General features: G+C 34.2%; 1 protein-coding gene across 2 annotated transcripts in view; it reads left to right on the forward strand.

The window, feature by feature from the left end:
* LOC105144240 (uncharacterized) overlaps positions 1-19,407 on the forward strand; it is a 144,939-nt gene that overhangs the window by 84,529 nt on the left and 41,003 nt on the right. For both annotated transcript variants that reach the window (XM_087411574.1, XM_087411573.1), the window contains exon 4: positions 11,858-11,936. In XM_087411574.1, the coding sequence (XP_087267700.1) occupies positions 11,858-11,936 (79 nt within the window). The remainder of the gene's footprint in view (positions 1-11,857; positions 11,937-19,407) is intronic.

A 19,407-nucleotide genomic window follows, 5' to 3' on the forward strand; every position in this document is an offset into this window, starting at 1 on the left:
AAAAGTAAATATTATTCAGGAAGAAATGAATCATCGAATTAATGTCAAATCGATATCGATACAATGATTTCAACACTAATTTGACGTCGATTCGACGTTTAATTGACGATCATTTCTTGCTGGGTAATTAACAATTTATTCATAAGGAATAAAATAGACTGTATGTTCTTTAAAATTATATATATATCAAAAAGATGTGTTAATTATAGAAAATATATTATCTGAAAAATAAGCGAAAATTGAAAATTGTATTGTTTGGATGCTCAAAAATTATTCGTACAATCGAGAAATTTAACTTCTAAAATCAGAAATACATGCAAAGCTCGTTTGTTTTTGTTAGAACAGAATGTATTCATTGTATAAAATTGCTAATTAATGTTTATTTTCTACAAATAAGACTTTAAATAATAAAAAATTTTATGAATACTTTTTGCACTCACTGTATATGTATAAGTATGTGTACATACTATGTTATTGTATAAAAAATTGCAGCAGCGTGCAATATATTAAAAGCACTTATTGCTTTTTAATTAATAAATTACATCGTCCAATCAATATTAATATTTTTTCCGAGAGAACATGAGATAATTAATTAAAAATTTATTTTTTCTAAACGGAAAGAATGAGGGTTGGTCAATGGATAGCGCATAGAATGTAGATAATGGGATTAATCATATAGCGATTACCTTCTTTCCTCCGATATATAAAGTTTTCAGAGATCAATCATTCAGAAAATAAAATACGTCGATTCTGATTACATGGAATTCACGTTAATAAAAATACGTGAACACTTATCAACATTAAAGTCTTTATTCTTGCGATTTATTGTAACGATAATGATCACGCGCTGTTGTATATAGTAATTCAATCGTTTAAACATCCCCCAATTTATATTCGATTTTACCGTCGTGTCGCATGTTCTATGTCGTCACCTCTACCAGAGAGTGACAAGGTATAAGGTCGGGGGATGCGACCTTCGCGATTGTCAGGTCACCAGGGGTTGGTGGGCCCAGCGCAGCGGCACGCGTGTAAATTCGCGGATCGCCCTGCGTGTAGCAGCCTGGCTGCCCTGGAATGCGAGGGGCAATGGCGACCGAGAGGGTAGGAGGTGCGGAGGTGGCTACAAATTGCAACCATTACTCTTGCAGCCGCACACCGTTCCCCCGATCCACCGCTCCGCGGCATCGCGGCCGCGCGGGACGCGCGCTTCTCGTTGCGAACGGCGGCGTCCGACTATTGTGTATGAAATGATTATGGTGGCGCGGTATGAGGTCGCGGGGTCGCGCGAAGCCGTACGTCACTTAGATTGGCCCGTTGGCAGTTACAAAAGGCGGGTGGCGCGCGCGGACGACGCGATTATGCGCTGCGACGACGGCGTCGATGTCGGAAGCTGGGGCGCGTTCTCTTTTCGCGGGACGTTGTCCCGCGACGGCTGTCGTCGGGAGATCGTTTGAATTTATGACCGCGCTCGCGTTTTCACGTTACTCTTTGCCGAAGTAGGATTAGATAGAGCGGCATCTGCTGCATGCAACAATGGAAAACGCCGTCCACGATTTTCAACGTTATCGTGGAGGTGAAGTTGACGGCGTATTTCGTTGCTTTCGTTATATTGTACAGGATGATCATGTCAATGAAATATTGTACTCTTCTTCCGTATATTCCGTAGATAAAGTATGACCATACCGCAACGAGGAAAATCTTTTTGTCCTTTGTATCACAGATTTAAATAATTAAATATGCTCGAAATGGAGATTAGCTCTACAAAAAAGAGATTTATTTTTTAAACATCTACACATATTGATTCACAATAGATATACGATTATATATCTTTTTTATATATAGCTATTTGTTCCTCCGTATATTTATAAACTGAATTTATTCGATATATAAAAAATGGATAATTGTTACAAGAATTATATTATTTAAATCAAAACTAAATAATATATAAGATATGTGTTAGTAGAAGTTTTTATACGTAAACTAGTCAAAGTAAAATTAGATTCACAACGAGAACAATATCAACATCTAAATAGTGACAATATTTTCTTGTTGTCGTAAATTTTAATTTCAAAACGAATTGAAAAGAATCAGCTCAATTCTTTTTCGATCCTTTTACATAAAATTATTCTTTTCATCAATTTACTTAATACATCATAAAATTTGAACGTGAATGAAGAGAAGTAAAATATTTTTGGACCACACACTGAATGTTTTAAAAAGTGGAAGTTAAATCCGAAAATTTCCCGATTCTCTACTTCCGAAATTCGTTGACCTTTTCTATTTTTATACGTAGGACAACGATTAAAAATATAAGATTTGCTTTCAATCAATCTGGATTTTTTCATGAATAATTAGTAATTCCATAGAAGGATTTTTGCACAAATTCAAATAATATGCAATTAAAATATGCAATTGCATCTTTTTTATATATATTTATTTATTTTTCTTATACCAATCAGACATCTGTACTGATAATCTTATCTATATTTTTTTATATTTGTGCGTCATGTAATAATCTTCAATTTATTATTGCAATATGTATTTCTTGAAATTTTCTCGTTTATTCTGAAAGTTTTGAGTATAATGATGAGAATTCTAATCAGATGATAAAGACACATAAATTTTGATGAGGGAATTAAATTGCTATATGATTATATGCAAAAAGATGCACGATATATTGCACGGTACAAATGCTATAATTAGCACGCCATCCCTTACGCAGTGCAACGTGGCGCCATTGAGAGCGGCCGGCGCGGCGCATTCAAGCCCGCCGTATTGAACGCCGGCCACATTTCGAGTCGGTATTTCAACAGAAATGCGGAGTCCTTTTACATTGCATCGCACCGTCCGGTCAATCCGTCTGCGGACGTCGTGACGCCCCCTCTTGCCTTCATCCCCGAAAAAGGAAGGGAGGTACGGCTGAAGGCTCGCACAAAGCCGAGCTTGCTTAATAAGTGCCTACCCCTTTTTCGCGTTTCAGAGCTCGCCCTTCTCTACCGCGCAGTGCACGGGGTAAACAAAAGAACTTTCGCCGACAAAGGGCCCACCAAGATTAGCCCCCGCGGGCCCTTTCGCGGCAACCAGCGCGAATTCGCGAATTTCTTTTTTTTTTCGACCGCGGGATTAGCAGGATTAAAAGAGAGCTCGCTAACGCCACCGCCGACGCTGTTATTTATCAGTTCTTTCATTAGGATGCGGAGAAGTTGTCGGCCACGTTATTGTCGGAATGTCAATTATCTCGACTACGTATCGCTTTAATTACTATGCAGTAGACGCAGAACAGGTCTACATGTTGATATGCTTTGAAAATCTTCATCTAAAACTCACAGAGGGATGATGGGAAAATTACAACCTGGCTAACTTGTGACCATAAAAAGAGTAAAATAGAACAGCAAAATGTAACGAAACATTGTTCAATGGATAAGAAATATATAAAAAGGATATTTTCTATGAGGAGCTAAAACATATTGCGGCAGAAACGTTATGAAGAGATGGAGAGAAATGAAATGTTGGTAAGATGGAAGGTAATCATAAAAAGTTGTGAAAGGGAAATATGGAAGGTATAAACGGTAAAGAATGAAAAAAATGATAATGCTCACAGGAAAAATATGTCAGGTCTGTGACGCTAATGATGGATACACGTTGAGAAAAAATAAGGAAAGAAAGCGATTTTTATTGTACATTTCCTGGGACGCGCATGTGGAAATAACTCAGTTAACACACGAGACGACGTCGAGAATTATCTACATGAAACTGAAATACGTTGGAAAAATTACTCCTCACGGTAATGCCATTAACCCTCTTGAGGAGAGGTTAAACAGAATAAAGGAGTAAAATATTTGCGGGATAATTTATGCGATGGCCTCAAAGTCGACCGCGACAACGATCCGTTAGAGAGATCCGGGAAGACACCCGGTAGTGCCGCTTGTTTCGCTCTACGGCCAAGCAAGTTTTAACTGCGGCTATAAATAACGTGGCGCAATTAAAGGGCCCGACCCCGGCAAAGAGTGTAGCGAAACGATGGAAATGATGTCGTGTCGTGGGCTAATAGCGTAATGCGTGCATGTCGAGTCTAGCTGGGCCGAGTCGAGCCGGGCGAGTCGCACTGGCTGGTACGAAACTCACCCGGGCGCGCTTTTAACGGTCGAACTTGTAACCGCGCGTGTACACGGTGATAACTTCCGCCATCCTGCGTTCTGTGAGCGCGGTATACGAGGATCAGCCGCGCCGACTCACCTCAAACTGTCGACCGTTTTTTACTTTACTTAATTGGCTTCATATACCTATGGAATACCTGGGCGCGCATCATCTTCGTTCTCCTTCCTTTTATCCAAGACTTGTGAAAGTGAAGAACAAAATCAATACTTTTTTTTTTCCTCAAGATATTCTCCTTCTAACTCATAAATAATTTAAAAATTAAAATTTGTCGCGAATTAATCCTCGACTTAATTGCAATGACTGCGTGATTGAAATTTCTATTTTTAGAATTATAATTTTAAGAGAATGTTGCGGGGAGGTATTTCGTTGAGAGAATTGTAGAGATTTACGATATAACGATATATGTGTCTATAAAATTCATTAATTTAAAGAATTTGATAAAAATGGATTATTTTTTTAAAAAGTAGTGTATATTAAAAAGACAAAGGAGAACTAAAAGTATATTATTCATTAAGTTAAACAAAATTGTTAATCTGTATTTGCATCTCATGAACCATCTAACTAAATAATGATTACTTTGTTACGTAAGCCAGAGAAATATTATCAGATTATGTTAAGAAGTCTATAATAGATTAATAAGTAAAGATTAGATATCGCTACGCGGTTAGATATTTTGCGAGATTTATCGGCTTCGTATAAATTCCATAATGAAATTATCGCTCCGATACGATTCGATATCGAAATATGCCCGGTCAAGCCCACGTGCAACATTAATTACTCGATCTGCAAGATCATAAATAAATTGATGAATTAACAATTTGGCATCCCTTGTGATTAACGGCTCGCGGTTATAAAATTAATAGGCCATATTATCAGCGATTTTCACAGTCTATCAATTATTCTTGACATTACTAAATAATAAAATCATCGTTGTCACAATAACCTACCGAATTAATAAATTAATTCATTTGATTATTAATTTAACATAAAATACAATATTTTTTTTACAAATATCTGAATAATAAATAAATTTCCATTAATTTCAAGTTTTTTAAACGTGCATATGAAATATTTTAATTTATTACTCTCTTGTGCACTTGAGTGGTTAATTATCGCAATTTTGTGAATTAAATGAGGGATTATTTTTCTTTATGTTCAATGCAAATTATATTAAAAGTACAGTTATATGATATAAATTATCGTAACGATAAAATTTATTGAAAAAAAATTTGTTCATTTGACTGAATTAATTGTTTACTGGATTAATTTAACTAAATTAATTTAATTATCTTTATTTCTTTCGTTGGGAAATGTATGTATTAAGTCAAATATAATAGGCTTGATTTAAATACATATATTCTTCAATGAAAGAAATAAAGACGAGTTAAACTAATTTAATCAATTGTTTTTCGTTATATTATTATATAAATAATCCGAATTCTACATAATATCGAAATATATTTGCAATTAATATGTATTATATATGCACCATCAATTTTAATGTAAACTTAATTTGTATACATTTCATTCAGACATAAAGACTGAAACAGTAGAGTAATGAGAAATCTTAATTTGAAAATAGTAGAAAGATTATAATAAAATTCCATATAATAAGTTTTTCGCAATTTTTCCTTAGACAAATGTCGCACGATACCTTCTGCGATGTACTTTAAATTATTTTCCCCTGATTAATGTCGAGGATGTCATAAGCTTCAAATTTTCAATATCATATTCTCTGCAACATTATTTTTCAAATTGCAAATCTGAAGCAAAATCTGCCAAATTAAATATTTGAAATTAAATAAAAATAAAAATTATATAATTTATGCAACTTGAAACTAAACTAAAATCTAAATTAATTATAAAAATAATTAAAATGTGAATCAATATAAGTAGACACAGAATAATAGTGTATAGTAATTATGTATATTAATAATAAATGACAAACATTTCGGCCCTAATTTAAGTTCTTTTCAGTATAACGCAAAATAATTAATTATTGAGCATTATAACACAATGAAAAAGTACAATCGATCTGCTTATAATTAGTAAAACACGGAGATATGTTTCTATATCGCATGTTTCTATATGAAAGTCCAAATATAAAATCATCAACTGTCAATATAGTAAGTATTTAGCAGAATACATATTTCGATAGTTAGATATATCTATTAAAACTAAAATATTAAACAAAACAATAAAATATCTCAATTTAGATGGCAATTGCTTACAAAATATTGCTTAGAAAAATTGCTTATATTAAAATAAAATTCCTAGAGCATGTACAGAGAAACGGTTTTTGTACGATATTTACTAATGAAAGAACATCAAAATAAGAGGATATATGTAACTACTAAAATAAATAATAGAAGATAAAGTGATCAAGATTTCGAGAAAACGTCAACATATAATGGATCCAACATAATTCGATAAAAATAATTTATTTATTTGAATTTCTAGCACATAGAAATTGTTAATATATATTGACATTTTCGTTTAATCTAAATTCGACATAGGATGATAAGATTTATTAAAAATTGCTAAAATATCTTATTAAAAATTATATGTAATATTACAATTAGTTTTTTGCTAGCTGAAAACAGAAATTTTGAGACAAATAAATTTTGTTCTGACATATGCAATAATATATACTATTGTATATTAAATCAGGCGTATCCAATTTTAGCTCCAGAATCAAAATGCAAAGCCACCGACGCAAAAAAATCATATGGATAAGATTTCGAGGACTAAAGAGTTGATATGTGTCTGAGCAATTACGTTTATCAACACTTTACAGTCCCTGAAATCTTACATTGAATTTTTTTGCGTCAATGGCTTTGTGTTTTGGCTTCGGAGCTGAAATTGGACAGGCTTACATTAAATTGTTCAATTGTACGTGTCTGTAGTTAAAAATAAAATCGAATCCGCATTATACTCAGAAAAAAATTTCAAACTTCAAATCAATGAGAAAATTCGTAGAACAATCCACTGAACGGATTACATTGTTAGTAAGTGCATTAACGGTACGGATCGTTAGTATGAACGCGCACGTTACGCGAAAACATCGCGAAAAATCCGCAATCGGCGAGGCGACGTCCGCCGTGACGTCGCGACGCTGTCGGCGACGAAACGTCACGGACAATGCTCGTTTTATTACGAAGTTCGGCGACGGAGAAACGGCCGATTATTATTCGCCTCGCGTTGTCATATTCCATTAGCGTCGCTGCCTGTTACAGACTCCGCTCAGCTTCGCTCGCGCTCGTGCTCGCTCTCGCTCTCGTCTATGCTTTCGCATTCACTGTCGCTCGCTCAACCGCCGGGCGGTTAGTTCGAGGAACAATTCACAACGCGATATAGGAATCACCCTTCAACCGCGTGCTGGAGATGACATCGATACTCGACTTCCTCTCTCTCTCTCTCTGTCTCTCTGTCTCTCTGTCTCTCTCTCCCTCTCCCTCTCTCCTCTTCCGTTCTCTCTCTCTCTCGTTCTTTGTGTCACTACCGTGTCTCTCTCTCTCCCATCCCCTCTCTCTTTCTCTCGCGCGCGTTACTGCATCCGCGTACACCCGCGTATCGACTAAACTTCGCGGCGACGCCGACGCCCGCAACGATTAGCTGCGTCGCGGTGGCGAATGTCGGGAGTTTCGTTCCGCCGCGCTGCATTTAACCCCTTGACGCCCGGATTTTCTCTTCTGCCGTGCGTACAAGTGGATTACCAATAAATCAATCCGCGTGAGCATTTCGATCCGCGGGAAACAAATCGAGAAAAACAATTAGCGAATACGATTGCCGCGTTTGCCGATCGCCCGCAGTGTTCCGCAACGAGCGATTACACACAGCTTCACTGTATCATAAACCGAGGAAGCGAGTTCACACATCATTCACGCGAGAAAGCGCTTGAATTTATCGATTCTTGCTATGACGCTTACTCGTTCTTAGACGCAATCGATTGGATAATTATCCAACGTTGAATACTATTGAAAAAAAATAATTGAGATTAATCGGACTCTTGAAATTTGAACAAGTACGAAGATAAATCAAGTATAACGGAAATTTTTTTTATTATTTATTGAACAAAAATAAAAATAAAAAAAAACAAATTATTTTTCTACATAGGTTCCTGTTATATTAATACATTTTTGCCAGCAGATAGGGAGTTTGGTGATTCCGTTTTCATAAAAAGTAGTATGTTGTATCTGCATCCGATTGCGCATGAATTTCTCTATACTGGCATCATTCTCGAATCGTTGTTCTCCCGATTCTTCTTTTAGCGATCCAAATGATAATCGCATTGGGACAATCTTTCCATTCATTTATTTGGACTGCTGAAAGAAGAATTGGGAGGATAATGCGATTCGTGGACGATGCCAGGAGGAATTCAGTCAGGTACAATTGGTTGCAGACACAACTTACTACTTTTTATGAAAACAGGATCGCCAAACTCTCTATCCACTGCCAAAAATGTGTAGCAGGAAACTATGTAAAAAAATAATTTCTTTATATTTTTATTTTTATTCAATAAATAATTTAAAAAATACCGTTTATTTGATTCACTCTCATAAATATTTAACACGGACGAGTTAGAGTAAAAATCTTGTGTGGTAATTCGTGCATTATAATTTAACAAAGTATTATATTGAAATACTTCTTATATCATATTTAATATGATTGCATGTCAAAGTTGAGGAGTTTGTTTAGTTAATTTAGTATAAAAACTACTTGATAATTCAAATATGGAAATTGGAAGATGTTCTATCCGCTGCATACTAGAATTTCATGCGGACACTGCATACATAATTGATTGTTTAAATTTTGGATATTATTTATGATTGACTTGGATTGAGCCGAAACGTTCGATCATCTTGTTAAATGATGTAAAAAGAATTTAAATACAATTTACTCTATTAAATTATAACGCACGAATTGCTGCGCAGAATTTTTACTCTTATTTACCTTTATTGAAAATTTACCGTTGAAAAAACGCAAACAGATATAAACTCTGAAAATACTGTGTGAAAATATGAATTGCCGTATCCAGATAATTGTTAAAAAATACGCAAAGTGTGATTATTGTATCGCACAGACATTTGTGCTTATGAATTTTTATTAATCTAAATTTCATTTATTAGAACATTCTTTACGTGTAAATAACCATTTATCGTTTTATTTATTTTTTTTTATTTCAAGCCAATTTATAGTTTTTAAAGACAATATATGAGGATGCTTTATAAAATAAATTTCAGTGTTTGCGTAAAACCGAAGATCGACTTTGCTTTAGCTTCTCATGCAGTCTTACCCAGCATCTTCAGTGGCTCCGTGAAATACTCTCACCTTCTCTTTCTCTAATAAATCAGACCCTCCTTCTCCATCTCCTCAAAGTGCAACAAACATCTACCAAATCATCAATTTTCGGACGGCCTCATGAAATGCTCGCGGACCGACGTGTAAACAATTTGCGCAAGTAGCCGCGATAATGGAGGAGCAGAAGGATAAGGGGAATGAGGATAAGGTACAGGGCGGTGGCGATGAGAGGAAGGGGTGTTTGGTTAGCTCACACAAAGGACGAAGCGCACCGCTGCGCACACAACGGAATCAGCCCGCTACTCTAACAAGGAACATCCACAAACCACCCCTCTGCGAGGGGCTGGAATGGCGAAGGGATAGTGGTAGGGACTTACTACAGGACCTCAACGGTTTGCAGAACGTCCGGAAGTTAGCGACACGGATACGAGCAAACGTCTTGCAGGAGCGGGTATGATGGAAAATGTTTTCAGGATGAAGTGATTTGTGACGAAGGGTGTGTTCCTGAATTTATGATTATGTTAAAATTTTTATTCAAAATTGTGTTAAAATTTTATTATGATAAAATTTCATCTAAAAAGAAATTGCGAATTTCAATTTCAATGAAATTCGAAAAAAAAATGTATTAATTGCGCGCCTATATTTTACTTCACTTTAATATCTTAATTTTTAATTCCTAGTTAACTTAATGGATGATAGAAAATTAATGATCCAGCATGTACGATCCTCTTCTTTTTTTATATACATCTTTACTCAATATTGATTTATTTGAACAATCTCGCTATTTTCCTGTTGTCTCTTCAATTTTCACTTTTCCACTTCTACCATCTCACCACAAGAATAGAACAACTTCCTCAAATTGGCGAGAGCTGTTTCTTCTCTTTATATTAGTTTTCCTTCACTCTATCGCTTTTTCCGCTTTCCTGTCTCTCTTCTTCTTTTTATCTTTTTTTTCCTTACCTCTCCCCTCTTGATACTTCCTTCCTTATCGGTTCTAGTCTCGGTTCTGCCGTTTCATCTTCTTGCCTCCGGCAGGTATCACTATTCCCGTTTTCTGGCACATCCTATTTCTTCCTCTCTTGATATCTCTAAACACCCCCGATTTCAGAAGCGTACAGCATATCACTATATACATGTGCTTCCTCGACGTTTATCATCGGATCGTCCGAGTCGATCGTAACTTATTTTAATTCCTTATCTTTTTTCTACGGGAACACAATTGCGTTTGTCACAGGATTGCTTGCAGCTCTTAATGACAGTTCGTGATTCATGATTTGCGTATCTGTCATGCTGTTGACACCCGGAAAATTATCACTTACGTACGCAATCGTAAGCTGCTACAGCGCAGAACAGCGCGCGGATCAATATCGTTGCACACCTGTTGCACGACTTTTGAATCACTCTGTACGATGAATACGGCGGCCGTCTCAGTAACCATCGCGACGAAAACAAGAAGAATGTGAAAATCCTTGTCGCTTGATCGTCCGCCGCGCGACGTAGCAGCGCATTCATTATCAATCTCGCTATGGGCCGGCTCAAAGGCAGCGAAATTAATAACTGTTTGCGGAAACGCTGAGCGGAAACTTCGCGCTTCGCTATAGCCATCTTCGTTTTATTAATCCGCGTAAGCTGCAAACGGCCTGCGGAGCGGTGCAGCGCAGCGATGAGAATGCACTTTACGCTTATATCGTACGGCACAAGTCGTGCATGCTGCGATACTCGCAATCGCATTTATTATTATTAGAACTTGTTTATTTTGCAAGTGTAAACGTCGATATGTCTGGATGAAGTATGAACTTTTAACACTATGTTAAACTACTATTGTTAAAAACGACGCGATGAGGTTTCTTTTTAAAGTTTTATCTATTCACTATTTTTTTCGTATATAAAATCAATATTTGCTTCATATTTTATCCCTCAAATTTAACAAACTTAAAATATATTTGAGTTTCATATTAATTACCCATTACAATATTAGGTGTTGGAATTAATTCGTAGCGTTTTTAATGAAAGAATGTTATTTATTTCACATGAGCATTAAAAAATACATTAATGAAAGTACTTCCCATCACTTGTAAAACGCTACGAATTAATTCCAACACCTAATATTATATTAATAGATCTCAGTACATTACAATTCAATATCTAATGAAGAATACGAGTCTTTATATAATTCATTAAATATAATAATTAAAGAAAGAGTTAAATAATATAGAACTGAGTAGAAGGTGAGAGATAAATATATATTTAGTTCATTAACTTAATATTTTATCTTATAATCTTTAAATTCTGTCTTATATATTAATTAATTGCACAATTAATGTGACTTTTTTTTCTACTTTACTTCTGTATCTTTTTCACGATGTTTTTACTAATCAAGAAATCATTGTGTTTTCAGATGTGAATATGGTAGCTGAGCCAAAGCCTCACCAAACTGGACGCAAGCGACAGAACGTCTCCAAAACTGGCAACGACTGGTAAGTTACAAGTTTTTTGTATAAATATTTCGTCTATGAAATAATGAAGCAGTCTCGTATCCCTTCTCATCTATTATACATCTATTGCATATTGAAAGAATATTTTTACATATCCTTACGTATGTTGCCTGAAGATTACATTTCTGCGGGGAATGGAGCTTTTCTAAGCACTGATACGCCATAAATTCATTATGTAGGTATATACATGATGTTGTATGCAAGGCCTGGCACTACGAAGCTATCTCACGTATTTGTACGAATTTGCAGACAATCTACTCAAAGTAGATCACGGTGTTCTTTGGCACGTAGTTGCACCATCTTATCTTATCTACTCGATTTTTCCCAGCACAGCGCGTATAAATCTTCCAGTGAGAGGAGTTTCATTCAAAGGACCGCTTTATCCCAGCCTTAAGGTGCCGACGAACCCTAAACTCGATGTATAAACCCGCAAGCACCGAGAACGTATTTTACGCGCGGAACGTGACCGTGAATTCACCGAGCGGTCGCATGTTTGCGGAAGTTAACTTGCGCGAGATACATATACGGAATAAAAAGAAACCTGTAATTGCATCGTATTGCGCACGTAGAGATTCCTTGTGCTTTGATGGGCAATTTTAAGAGTCACGTGTTGCAATTCCATATGATAATAATAATATAACAGTAAACTAACATGAATCAACAAGAAAAATGGAAAACTATATAATGTTTTATGGGATTGTTATGTATAAAAATATAGGATGTTTCAGAACACGAATTATTTAAAAAAAAGATGTATTTTATATCGAAGGAATTACTGAATATATATAGATTTTTAATAGTACATATTAAATTGAAGAAAATTAGCTCTGAATGCAATTTTTATCTCTTCTTAGATAATCAATTTTATATTAAAACATTAATTACAGCATTGAAACGTATTTTATTTCAACGGACATTGATTAAGAATTTGATTGAGGCTATATTTTCAGTAATCTGGTACAATGCTCAACACGGGAAGTATTTCACCGCGAGAAAAAAAGGACTGGTGGAGACATTCTCTAGCAGCTGATGCATTATCCACGACAGATAGCGTCATGGCAAACGTCGATACCTTTTCACGAACTAAGTCGCGTATCTTCTCTTTTCTCCTTTTGCCAGCGCTCTCACCATCTCTTCTTTCACTTTTTTCCTATTCCGGTTCGAGTAGGAAAAAAGAAGTCGGCATTTTTCGAGTGTGCCAATTTAATTGATGCCAATTTTCGTCCAAAACATCATAGTTGAAAAGTTTTAAGATTGCAATAAAAATGATTTTACAAATAATACAAATTTTGATATAACTACAAATGAAGAAGCAAACTTTCAAAATGTATTTTGTCCAAAATATCATTTTTTTGGTTAGAAATGGTGTAATACTTTATAATAAAAGACACATATTATAAATACTTTGAAATGTTCAGAAAACACTTTTTCAGCAAATTTATATATCAAAAGAATCTAGAAACTTGATGTGTTTTATGTTTCTTTAATTAAAGATAAACAGAATACATTCGTTTAACAGTATTATTAGAAATTGTTTAGCAATTTAGTTTTGTCAACATTTTACATTTTATGATTGACAAATTGTTATTTTCTGTAAGTCGATCATCTCGCGTGATTGCCTTGTGGTTTTTTTCTGAATATTATAAATTTTTGATAAAACGCATTTTAAAAAGTCTGCTCTTCAAATATCGAAAATCTTAAATATAATTAAACTTAACTTCATAACTAAAATTTAATTGTCGTCGCTTCTTGATAATTAAAAAATTGATTTTAAAATAAATTATCTTGAAGAAATAATATTTAATTCACGCTAAAGTTTATTTTAACTTTTTAAAGGCTGCGTTAATTGAAAAGGGAGAAATAATTAATAATAGATATATAGTAATTCATATTAAAATCAATTTATAAATAATAAAATATTCAATCATATTGAAATTAATTTCCAAGCAAACTTTGAATATAACAAACTAAACATGAAACAGTTTCACAGATTAGTTAAACTTTGTTTTGTACAGTAAACGCTACGTAAGCATAAATTACGTAGAACAAGGGTTAGCAGTCTAAACATGAAAATGATTCTATAAATATTGCTAAAATTAAAATTAATAGAGATATTGTTTTATAATTATTGTAATATTGAGTTATTATTTTTAAATATACTTTTTATACTTATCGAAAAAAGATGAAAAAATTTCAGAGTAAATATAATACGTAATTACTTTATTTGTAAGTTGTTAAAAAATATATATAAGTACAAATTTTTTGTAAAAATCCTTGAGATGAATAGAAAAATATTGCGTATACAAACTGAAATTGAAGACACGCTCGTAAGAAGGATCGAGTCAAAGCTCAAGAAATTGAGTGGAATGCTGTCATGAATTAACCATTTCACATATGTTATATATATGTAGCGAAATGGTTTAACATCAAGATAGCTTCTTTTGAAGAAATACGGAACCTGAGAGATGTTATGTTCTATCAAGCCAGACCAACAACCTTTGATAGTGTAAAAAATGGGTCAAAATCGTCAATGCATACTATATTGACTATATTTGTATTATGATATACATGAGATTTTTATTGGACATATGTCCACTCAGAAAAAAATTTTATAAAAATTGCAGCAGAGCAGCGTTAAAATCGCTCGAACATGTATATTGGACATACATCTAAGATAAACTCTCGTTCGTGCGATCGAATCAAATTTTAGAACGCGAATTAAAGTCTCGCGGAATACGATAGAAAAACACGACATCTCGAGAACGCCAAGTAATATCTGCGCGTTGGATTTTTCAGATCCTTCGCCTGTCGCCCTTTTAATGCAGCCGTCAATCTCTCGCGTCCTCATCCTGACCAGAATTCCAACCTATGCGAGGTCTTGCCACTGAATATGCGTCAAAAGCCACTTTTAACGTAAAAAAAACCGGAGACTTAGAGAATGCGGGACGCAGAATACGCACAATACTGAAATTCATTCTACGTTTTACTTATTATTTTATCGTACACGATATATATCTCCCAACTTGTCTTCAAAAACACCATAAATTTAAAAATGATTTTTTTAATGTGTGTATTGTAATTTCGGTTCAGTTTAAATTTTATCCGTTAAAATGCAATATGTAAAATTGCAAAAATAATCACAGTGCTTTTGTAGGTGGAAATTCAGCATTTTGTGCTACACAATAATCATGTTTGAGATTTAAAAAAATTTTTTTTTTTTTTTACTTCAAAGGAGATACAATGCATTGAAACCTTTTTTAAATAAATAACGTAGCTTATGGAATATTTATACAAACTGCTATTAAGCATACCTTTCCGTTTATAAATATAACCGACGAATGTTCATCCGTGCGCTGGTCTTTTCTAGCAAAATCTGATTATACATCTTGTTTCGCAAATTTTTCATTACCAACATGAAATATTCTAACAATAAAGTCTCAACTCTCTGTGAATTTACATTCCGTTTTCGATATTTACAACTGTTCCAGTTCTGTGAAACATACTTATTATACACGGACATTATACACGGACGGTGCGCTGACCGATTTTTATAATAATGTTAGGACAAAATAGGGTGAATTGTAAATAGACAGTTTTATGCGGAAATGAGAGACCGGCTCACAAAAGTAGAAAATATCAATTACACATACATGTAAATCGGCAAGCTGAACCCCTATATTAAAAGGGTGATTGAAATAACATTCAAAATTGCATGCCATTCAGAGACGAAAATGGCAATTCAGTTTCAACAAACAGATCATTTAGCTCAACATAAAAACCAATCAAGCTTCGCGTTCATGTCCATTTATTAGACTATTATTTCGATATATTTTTAACTTGACAAATGTTTGCATTTAAAAAAATTTTTACGTCTACACCTACGTGTTTGTTATTTGATATATTGCATTAAAATATCTCGGAAAACTTGAAAACGATTTATTTCAATTTTAAAACGCTTATTCGGTTAAAACGGATCTTGTTGTCTAATAATATTTTTTGTATAAATTTCATAATTTCCAGTTCAAGCAATCGACGCGCAATTTGTCCAAGACTCATTTTGATAGATTAGGCGTTTTTATTTGTGTTTTATGAGAAAATATTTAATATTTTGAAGCGAAACGCATATTCTTCATATTTTGAAAGAATATATTAACCGCCACGCAGAGTATGTCTTTCAATTTAACTTTTCAACTTAATTCATTCGAAAATATTATTCGGTGAGTTAATTCATTTTCTGTGTAAGATTCATTCTCTGCGTAATATTTTATGAGCTAAAGCATGTATATCGTTCGGCGTTGATAACACCACCGTCTTGTCGCCCATTTATTTCTATTTATCAAGCCGATTTAATTATGAATTCACTAGAGCCCGTTTATTTAAACGGAGACGCGTGTGCGAATAAACGCACGTGTGTAGCACCGATGTCGATAATCCGCCGGGTCGGCAAAGCCGCGAAAAATATTCTACCGGCGTTTCCGGGATTCGCGCAGGGTATTCGGGACAATTTCAGGATATCCGCGGGATTCCCAGCTATCCCTGCGCCTTCCCGGGGCTCCCGGCGTACGTGTTACGGAAGCAAACAGGTCGCTTAACAAGCCGGAAGAACAATAAAAATGCGTCACCTCATTAACCGCTCCCAATTAGTCGCAGAGTAGCGTCGCACAGCGCTTAATGCAACGTGTACCGGGTGTTCCACAGAGTTGAGATGACATTATAAACATAGATTGTGAACCTTCTTTTATTTTTTTTTTCCACGTTACTATATTATCACAGGATTAATGATCTGATTCTCTTTACATCCCGCAGCGCATATAACTTTATAAAATTTTCTTTTAAATAATTAACATAAAAACTCTGTGCACGGTATTTAGAGGCGCTATTGTTTCTCTTTAGTTTGCGTCATATATAAAATATCATGCGTGTTGAGAGATTAGAATTACAGATTACACATCGTCACCAAAATTATATCCATCTTTCTACTTTCCTTTTAGAGAATAATATAATAACATAACAATTTAATAATTATATGTTATAAAAGGAGACGAAATGTAGAATAGACGTTTATTATTTTGCAAAATGTATGAATCGAATTCTCCACGATTCGAATCGTGCTGAGTGCCTTGAGTAAGATCTTTGAAACGAGTAGGAAAGCCAAATCCGACCTCGTCGAGACGGAAATCGCAGTGAAACGCGAATATCGCAGTTACGAGAATTACGCGTGAATTGTTCGGCTCGGTTTCGAGTGCGCTTCAGCACGCCATTCAAGCAGGATCGCCCGTTCATTGTCCGTCCGTTAATCCTCTTCCCGCACTCCCCCATCGAGATCACGTGATTGCAGATTTTTAGCGAATCATGCGGCAAGCGCCGCGAAGTTTTAACAACCCATGTTTTTTTCGTCCCTGTCAAATTCAGTTAGTTACGTCTGTTTATTTTGATATGCATCTATCAGTTTCCATGCGCTTTGTTTATTTATTCATTATACTGCTTTTCAATTATAAATTTTTGGATATTTTGTATTTCGCCTTCCTCTTTTGTTTAGCGAATATTTAAAAGCAGACTATCGTTTGTCGTAATTGTGGAAAGTTTAATTGACGCGCGCGCCTGTTCGGGTTATTAAGTTACACGCCGAGAAAATTTCACGTAAAATTAGTTGAAAAAAATGAAGTTTTATATAGCTTTTGTCTTTTCTTGTTTCATCCATTTAATTAGTTTTAACTTTATATAATTATAATAATACCTGATGCTTCGATATATTTTTTCAATTATTAGATTAATATTAAATACTATTTATTAATTTTATTCTATTTGAATGGTACATGTCATGCATGAAAATAAATTTAAACTGAACCAAAAAGATTAATAAAATTGATAAATAATAATTAACAAACTTTAAGGTGGTTTTTTAATAAATCAAGTTACCATAGAAAGTCTAATTTTTTTATATAATGAAGTTGAAGTGGCAAAATTGACATGTGTAAAATTCTACGGTAAATTAACGATGAAATAAAAGAAAAAATAAATGTTGAAAATATAACCTTTCACGTATAATTTAGTGACAGATAAGGCTCGCAGACGCTTCTTTGACTAACTGCACACAAATCTTATCATAGATTTTTTTCAAAAACGAGATTATAATAGTTTAAATTACGATTTTAATAATCACTAAAGAGTGATAGGTCAACGGCCATTTTGGAGAGATATTTACGTGCATAAACTTGCATATAAATTTAACTTCGAAAAGTAAACATAATCTCATCTTGTTTTCGTTCGATGAGGATGCAGCTCTTGATTTAATATCGTATGTTGCATACTATTTCATTAAAATATATACACGTAGTTTTAATATTTTATCCAAATTATGCAAATACTTGTAATTTTGGTTGGGCTCTGGTGAGGCACCTCAAATTTTCGGTACTTTACTAAAGAACCACCTTAATATATTTACGAAGCGATACATATATCAGTCATACATAAATCCCTACATAATAACAAAACTGTTATTTATAATATTGTACAAGCATACAATATTTAATTCAGCGCCGAAAAATCGAGATAAAGGAACGGCATTATCTCTGCGAATGGAAATACAGTCTTAACGTGTCCTTCCTCCTTTTCCTCTCTCTTTCATCTCCTTCGTGCGTTCATTTCCTGCGGTTTGTGTAAATTAGGTTTGCTTGTTGCAGCAGGGTGCATAGTAACACAGTGCATTTTGTAGTACGAGACTTCCTACGGCTCAAAATAGTTTCATGTATTTCTCAGTCAGACGAATGACCGGAATAATTATTTGCAAATTAAACATGTACACATGAATTACGCTACGCTATTCAAGATATTTTGTTTTATTGCGGTTTTTATTGATATCGACAGAGAATTACGAGCGTTCTTTTATCGTCTTTATTTTATTAATTTCGGAAATATATACAATCTATATTCAATTTATTGATGCATAACAGAGATTATTAAATGTCCTGAATTTTTCAATTTTCAGATTTTCAGATTTTTTAAATTAATTTTTAGCGTTTCTAAATTCGAGAGTAATATAAAAATATGACTGAATTATATTTTATTGTTAGATGTTTTTATTTAAATTTGAATTTTTAATAGATAGCAATAAATTTATGTTTTAATTTGGATTTATAAAGATATTTAGTTTTAATAATCATAAACAAGGTTTTTGTCTAATTTCTAGATATCTCGATGCGTTCAGTTGACCAGATTAAGTTCTTTCTCTTTTGTTATAAATTTAAATACACTTAATACTTGTTTTATATTGGTAGCCCAGAGATTTAACAATTCAAAAGATACGAGAGAGAATCCAAGATTTCAGCAAATGCGTCGTAATCGTTCTATTAAGAAAATGAATAAGAAAATGTAGTCGGGAGCTTTTGAAGTGGCCTGTAGACGTTAGCTCGCCCTCGCCAACCCCTTTAACGCCGGACATAAATATTAATAA

This window comes from Acromyrmex echinatior, chromosome 11 (assembly GCF_024713525.1).
Source record: "Acromyrmex echinatior isolate Ae372 chromosome 11, ASM2471352v2, whole genome shotgun sequence".
Classification (NCBI taxonomy): domain Eukaryota; kingdom Metazoa; phylum Arthropoda; class Insecta; order Hymenoptera; family Formicidae; genus Acromyrmex; species Acromyrmex echinatior.